Genomic DNA, 7,492 nt, shown 5'->3' on the forward strand with positions numbered 1-7,492 from the left:
ATTTGATTTCTAAGTCGAGATTTGCATTACTTTTATCATTATCTTTTAAAATCTAAAAAATTCATATTTAATTCTTCTCATTATAAAAAAAATTCTATAATTTGGTAAAGAAATGTTTTATAATATTCTAAACACATAAAATTATTCAAAAATTTAAAAATTTTAAGGGTAATTAAATAGTTTTCAAAATTTTTAAAAATAGCAGGGACTAAAACTGCATGCATCAAAATTTTATAGGGACTAAAATATGTCATTTTTTTAATAGGAACTAAAAATAAAATTTGAGATATTAATGGGGACCAAAAACATACTAAACCCTTATTTTTTGAGAAAAAAATTATATCTGACAAAGTTGTAGATCTTGATTTTCTCTTCAAAATGAGCTTTGTTTGAGAGAATTTGGCCAAGGGATGAGAAAGTTATGACTTTTCAAAGTTTGAATGCAATTTCTTTACTTAAAAAGTCAAAATCCTAATGGTTGACTTTTTGAAACTTGATTGATTTTCTTCATTTCTCTAGATCAAATGGCTTCAATAATCATATTTGAATGATTTTTATCCTTAAAAGTCCATAGTTAACCAAATTTCTCAAAAGTTAAAGGTGATCTCAAACAGTTGACTTTTTCTAGGTGAATGGTAATCTTCTGGGTTTCAACTAAGGTAATCTATCCTAGCCAAATGAGTGATATGAGTGACTCAGAATGGAGTATTGGAGATTGTTGAACCAAGATTTGAGCCATGGAATCATGTCTTGACTAACATTCAACCTCCCAGGTGAATTAGGTCAAAAAAACCCTAATTGTGGATCAGATGAAATTAGGAGTTGTTGAATTTGAATTGAAGTACATATTGGTGTAGATATTGATGGGGGAATCATTTGAAGATACTTGAGTTCTTTGAATCATGTTTTGAAGCTTGAAGTTTCTTCCTAGGTGAAAATCTTAATTTTAGTCCCTGATGAATTCGAAATCGTAATCTGGTGCCCTTGATGGACTTGAGGCTTGATGCCTTGAGATTGGAGATCATATGTATATGAATGAAGCATCTTGACCTTTATGATTGTGTTGAGGATCATTTCAATCATTAATTGATCCTTTGCCTGAATTTCCTGGCTTGAAACCCTAATCTGAGTATTTGGTGAACAAGTGACTGCTCTAGGTATCTGCTTTGAGTTGTTGAAGTATGTGAGATGCCATATGATGTGAGATCTTAGGGGGGGTTCAAAATTAGGGTATGACATGTATCTTACAAACACACGCCCTGATATCTCATTTCATGTGCAACATCTTAGTAAATATTTGGCTAATCCTTTTGTCTCTCATTATCAAGCTACAACTTATGTTTTGAGTTACTTGAATGCCTTTCTTGCGCAAGGTATTTTATTTTCCAGCTTAAACTCTCTCAATTTGCATGGCTTTGCTGACTCTAATTGGACATAGTGTCCAGATTCAAGAAAATCAATTATGGTTATTGTTTGTTGCTTGGTAACTCTCTCATTTTATGACAGCTTAAGAAGCAAAATACAATGTACAAATCATCTACGGAGGTGGAATATAGGGCCTTAGCATCCTTGACTTATGAGATACAATGGATTTCTTATCTCAATGGATTTCTAAAAACCAGTTGTAGGCACACAAAAAAAAAAATCCTCCCCCTCTTAAAAGTTGTACCGATGGTTTCTATCGCACACTAACTTGTATGAATGGTGTAATTGTTGAGTATCCATAATTAATTTTTATATTTAGTTTCATAGTAGCTTTTTAACTATTAGTTTTTTTCTTGGGGATTATAGGGATCTTAAAATGACTAAATTAAACATATAACAAACATACCTTAAAAAACATTCTCCATAATCGATTTTCTTTAACAACCTAACCTCATGTTTGTTTCCAATATGAGCTTTAGCTCTTTACAATGGCTCTTTAAAGACTCAAGTAACAAACAACATTAAGATGTGCAAATAAAATAATAGGCTTAAAAACAACACATTAATTTTCAACTTAATAGATCGTTATATTGATCTACACAATAACAACTACTCCAAATGCACTTCTGATATTTAGGAGGGGCACAATAATCATATGGACAATCATTGTCATTAATGCAAGAACGAAATTCTGTTGTGAAAAACAAAAATAAAAGAATGTTATTAGTGAAAGAGAATGAATGATTTCTATGTAAAATCACAAATATGTAAAAGATAAGAAAAAGATCTTACTATGGTTAGTTACAACTAGACATAGGGAGAAAAATAAAATAATTGCATAAGCAAATTTGGGAGTTTGATCCATATGCTTCTTCATTTGCATGTACCATAAAAAAAAAATTGTGCTTGGTACTTTAATTGAACAGTTATTAGTATTTATAGAGTTTCTCAGAAACCTTCCAAAAACTATGTTTATTATGAAATGTCTCTTACATATATTCATGTAGTGTTTGTCTCTTTAACTCATTCAACTGATGAGTACTTACTATGTAACATAAATATTTTTATGCACCTTTTGTTAATATTTTTGTATGTGTTTAGACTTTTCATGATAAAGAATGACAAAATCTTTAAAGAAAATAATAATGTAATTGCAAAGTTAGATGTAAAAATAAATAATCAATGAGATTACAGAATGATTTATCATCATTCGAATTCGAATGGCATCATCTACGAGCGAGTATTTCGGGAATAATAATATGAATAACAACAATGTACTCTTCTAGTTTACAGTTCATGATTACATCTATATAAACCTTGTGCAACATGTTATAGACACAAAATTTCCTTTTCAATGATAATTCTCATATAAATCTTTAAATTCGAGTAGCTTGTTTTAGATGCCACTACTAATATTCAAAATTACACATGCCATACAAAACTTTCAGTTAGAGCTATAAATAATAACATGAATAATATCATTCTAGAATTATTGCTTAAAGGTGATGATCCTATAGAGAACTGGAATTTGTGCGACTGCTCCCTGCATAAGAGAATCAAGCACTATAGTTATTATCAAAATATTCTTGTCCAAGCAAGTTGCTTAACTGCGGAGTTCTGATAAAAAATAGATATGTTTTAAGGCGGTCTTACCTTTGAAGGTTGGAAAGTAGGCCACAGTATATTGCATTATCTGGCAAAATATTCTCGTTACTATCATTCTCCGGGTTTACAACTTGCAGATAGACTTCTTGGCCCAGATACCACGAGTTGAGATTCTCCGCACGAAGGTTCCAAATGCCAGCGTTGTCAAGAGATACTAAAATGGCTGTCCATGCTCCAGGAAAGACCTAAAGAGACAGGTTAAAGAATTTCGGTATTATAAAATGCCTACTCTTGCATATCATGTCGAATTCATGTTTCAATTTAGGGACATAGATAGTATTGAGATAGCAATACCTGTGTCGTACATCGCGCTACACCGTCCCACTTATTGTAAGTACTTCTGCTATTTTCAGTCCATACTCCATAATCCATGCTACAATTCAAATGAGAAATTCACTCACTTTTATGAAAAATAAACATGTTATATCAAAGTTTTAGAATTTAAATCTCACCCAACGACGAAGAAAGCGTAGCCATCCAAATGGTAGGTTTGTACCGTGGTGTCATTGTTTTGAAAGATTATTTCCACAAAACCTTTGTAAGTCCCATTAATGAGTGAAACATCAACCTTAGAAGGCCTGTTCATGAATCTATTTGGGAAATCAAGCTTGTACACTCCGAGAATTTTAAATTGTTGCGCAAGCGTCAAGGGCGTTGAAGGTGGTAAATATGATATACCATTAAGGGTAGTTCGCCATTTTCCGTTTATAAGCTCGGGAGGTCTATTGAGAATAACATATACGTCTGTGACAGTAATGTCGCCGTATCTGAAGGAACCTTGCGGGTTTGGACGTGCAGCACCGGCAGACACATTCCACCTTATAGATCTTGCTTGATTGATAGAGAAAGAAGGATTGTCTTGTTCAGGAAGACTAGGAAGAGGACCTGAAGCGGGACCCTGAGAATTGGAATAGTGCAAAATGGAAACTCCGGTAGCTTTAGCCCATGAAGAATTAACAAACCGAGGACTCGCAACAATATAGTAATCAGTGCTCGCGTTTTGGTCCATTGTAACCAAGAATGAATATGACTGACCAACATGAATATCCATGTTTGTGTAGTTTTGCTGAACTGTGTATGATCCTTCGGTCTCCACTAAAAGCAAGTTGTGATTCTGTATCCTAAAATTCAAGCTCGTTGAGATGCCGACATTGTGAACCCGTATGCGGTATGTTTTCCCTGTTTAAGACAAGATTGTTGTCATGTATATCACGTACTTGTCTCGCACCTATAAAAACAGAAAGTAAAATAGGCCTATATTCTTACCAGGTTCCACATTTATTATTTGGTAAGAAATGCCATTTGGGACGAGTGTGTCATCGTAGCGATAAGGACCTAGTCCGTTGATAAGTACACCGTCAGGAACTCCAAGATCAACGCCATTTTCCACATCCTTCCTGAGATCCTATGTCAGTATATGCAACAGTCAAAACCTCTAAATTGAATTTATAAAAAACAAGCAAGTCGAAGAAAGTGGTAAGACCTTATGACTCTTGGTGTACCAATCACTCAGAAATATTGTAACATCACCATCTGGTAATCCAAAGGGAACAGGAATAACTGCTCGATTGTTTATGATAACTCCTCCGTATCCACCAGAAGCTCTCTGGAAATTTAGCGAAGGAAAGTAGAAAAAACTCCCTATCTGATCTTTGACTTGAAACTCGTATGTCCAATTCCAGCCAGCCGGAATTGGACAATTGGTTCCTGAAACTCCATCTTGCCAGGTGTCTTTCCTATGCTGTACACCGTTCCTGCATTTAACTACCCGACATAATCATCATCATCACCAATATTAGTCATGTATCGTTACTCTAGAAATAAACACAATTTTGCTACCATGTCAGAAGTAAGGGTTCATCAAGATCATTCTTCACATTGACAACTACATTCCAGTTTGTTGTGACATTTAGAATTGGTCCTGGGAATTGCTTATTGATCCCAATTACCTGAAATAGAAATATTTTGTTAAAAAAAACTACATTTCTGACATGTGCATATCTGGTAACAATGACGCGTATGTTTAGTTCTGCAGTGAAGAAAATTGACTTTAAATGAATTGAGTTTGACTAAAAGTGATTCGAAGGTAAATTGATTTATGTTGGGATAAGATTTTGCAAAAATGAGTTGAACAGTCAATGAAGCACGGACACTCTAAAATCTATATTGTATTGTATCCGATACGTACCAATTCGCCGCTGATACATATCGAACAAGTATCCGAAATTTTTAATTTAAAAAATTCGGATACGTCCTGATACGGTGGAACACGTCGCGATACTTTGGCGACACGTCTCCGATACGCTGCGGATACGGCTAGATAATCTCATGACTATTCATATTTCTAGAACATGAATTAATCTTCCTCATCCTTAATTCTTCTTTTCTAAACTTTTATTCCCTCGTCACTTTCATTTTTCTATTGCAAGAATCAAATTTTTCCTTTAATTACTTTTCTCTCAAGTTTAACTATCTTTTCTTTTTCTCATAATTCCTTAACTAATTACTATCAAATTTTGCAAACTCAATTGATTTTTGTTAGAGAATGATTTAACTAATGTTTAATTTAAATTTTTTATATAGGTACCTTAAACTTATCGTATCTTAGTTTTTACAATGACTGACATATTTCCGTATCGGATACATATCGTATCCAATAACCATATTGTGTTCATGCTTCATTGTGAACAGTAAATTTCAGTGTAATATTAATAATCACATTTAGACTCAAAAGCTACAATTCATAGCTCAAGTAAAATCAATTCTACTAGAGAATAACCAAACATCTCAGAATCAATTATGGATGCTCCAAATGTAAAATCAAACATAATCAAGCTAAGCGCACTAAGTACAGTATTCATATGTTTGGTTATGCGATTAAAAAAATTGATTTTGAGTGAATCGATTCAGTAAGATTTATTTTGAGTGAATCGATTTAGTAAAATTGATTCTAGTTAAACGTAAGTTGAATGTGAAGTGATTTATGTTTGGATAAAATCATTTTAATGTAAAACTCACGTTTAAATTCAAAAGTCGAGTAAAATTAATTTTGAAAGAAGAATCAATTCTACTTTATGAGAACCAAACACCTCAAAATCTTTTCAAAATCAATGCTTTTGTCTCTTCCAAAAGCTAAATCAAAGATACACTAGATAAGCAAACTTCAAACAAGTTCAAAAGGCTCTTCTCAGCACCCAGTAGCAGTAAAATTGCAGTATCATAACTGAATTTCATAAATAGGAATAACCAAATAAACAAGGGGTTTGAAAATTGGAATCTTTTTACCCTCCAACTGACAAAACAAGGATCTAACCACCCTTTATCCTAAAAGCAAAACCCTAAACTTAAAACCCTTAATATGCAATGCAAGTAAGAAAGGAGTAGAGAAATAAAAAGAGAAAAGAAACCTGTTGTTTGACTCCAAGTGGGGAGAGTGTGGTGTAGGAAACAGTCCAATCAAAGTAAACAAAAGGGTCACCGGAAAAAGCAGTATCTGAGAAGAAACATAGAAGTGTTGTGAAGAACCAGCAAGAGGATAATGATGGCATTGAAACTGTTTTGGGTGTGTGTATCCTATCTTCTCAAGATGCAGAGAGAGAGAGAGAGAGAGAGAGAGAGAGAGAGAGAGAGAGAGAAAGAGAGAGAAGAAAATAGGGAGGTGAATGGAAGAAAGAAAGTTGGCAGAGAGACAGAGTTGTGTTGTGAGTGTCACAGCGTCGTCAGATCACATGGGGATGGAAGAGAAAAGAAGATGGAGCCACTTTCTGACTTTCATGTCCTGTCTTGGGACCCAATACTTGACTTACTAATAGATTTGTTTCTTTTTTTTTTTTTTTTTGAGTTTGGGAGAATGAGACCAAGATTCATGAATGAATAATAATAGTGTAACATTAAAAAGAGTTTCTTACTTCTAATTTTTAATTTTTCAGCTCAAATCAATAAAAAGAAAATTTGTTTGATAGTAATTGGTACTATATTTAGCATTTAACTTGTAGTGCTTTTTTATTAATTTATGGTTTTTTTTTTCAAAATTATTTCAAGGAGTTTTTTAATGGCAAAATATTTATTTTGATCCCTTAATTATATTCTTAGATTTAATTTGGTCCCTTAACTTTTTTTCGTGCCAAAGTGCCTTTAACTTTTTAATATATGCATATGAGTCCTTTCCGTCAACTCCGTTAGTCAAAATCTGTAATCTAGTAACACCTTGAAGTATCTTTTTCCAAATTTATTTGGTAGTTGTACTTCGATGAGTTATAAGGTGGTTGATATGGGTTATTGGGTTGGTGAGCAGTGGATATGGGATTTTAGCAATGACTCTCTGGATTCTTTAGGGGAGTTACTTGCGGATTGGCTTGGTTTGTTCTCCTTGGTGGCCTCTATTGCTCCTAGACAGGATGTC

At 33.4% G+C, this 7,492-nt stretch overlaps 1 protein-coding gene across 1 annotated transcript; it reads right to left on the reverse strand.

The window, feature by feature from the left end:
- Window positions 1–2,423: 2,423 nt before the first annotated feature.
- LOC131609201 (monocopper oxidase-like protein SKU5) lies at window positions 2,424–6,877 on the reverse strand. Its single transcript, XM_058880856.1, has 8 exons — window positions 6,498–6,877; window positions 4,930–5,039; window positions 4,574–4,844; window positions 4,357–4,495; window positions 3,543–4,269; window positions 3,385–3,463; window positions 3,079–3,275; window positions 2,424–2,968 (listed from the first exon to the last, which is right to left on the reverse strand). Exons 1-8 carry the CDS (start codon window positions 6,636–6,638, stop codon window positions 2,848–2,850), a joined length of 1,785 nt encoding a protein of 594 aa, XP_058736839.1. The 5' UTR covers window positions 6,639–6,877; the 3' UTR covers window positions 2,424–2,847.
- Between the last annotated feature and the right edge of the window lie 615 nt (window positions 6,878–7,492).

The sequence above is a fragment of the Vicia villosa genome, linkage group LG6, assembly GCF_029867415.1.
Source record: "Vicia villosa cultivar HV-30 ecotype Madison, WI linkage group LG6, Vvil1.0, whole genome shotgun sequence".
In the NCBI taxonomy this organism is placed as follows: Eukaryota; Viridiplantae; Streptophyta; class Magnoliopsida; order Fabales; family Fabaceae; genus Vicia; species Vicia villosa.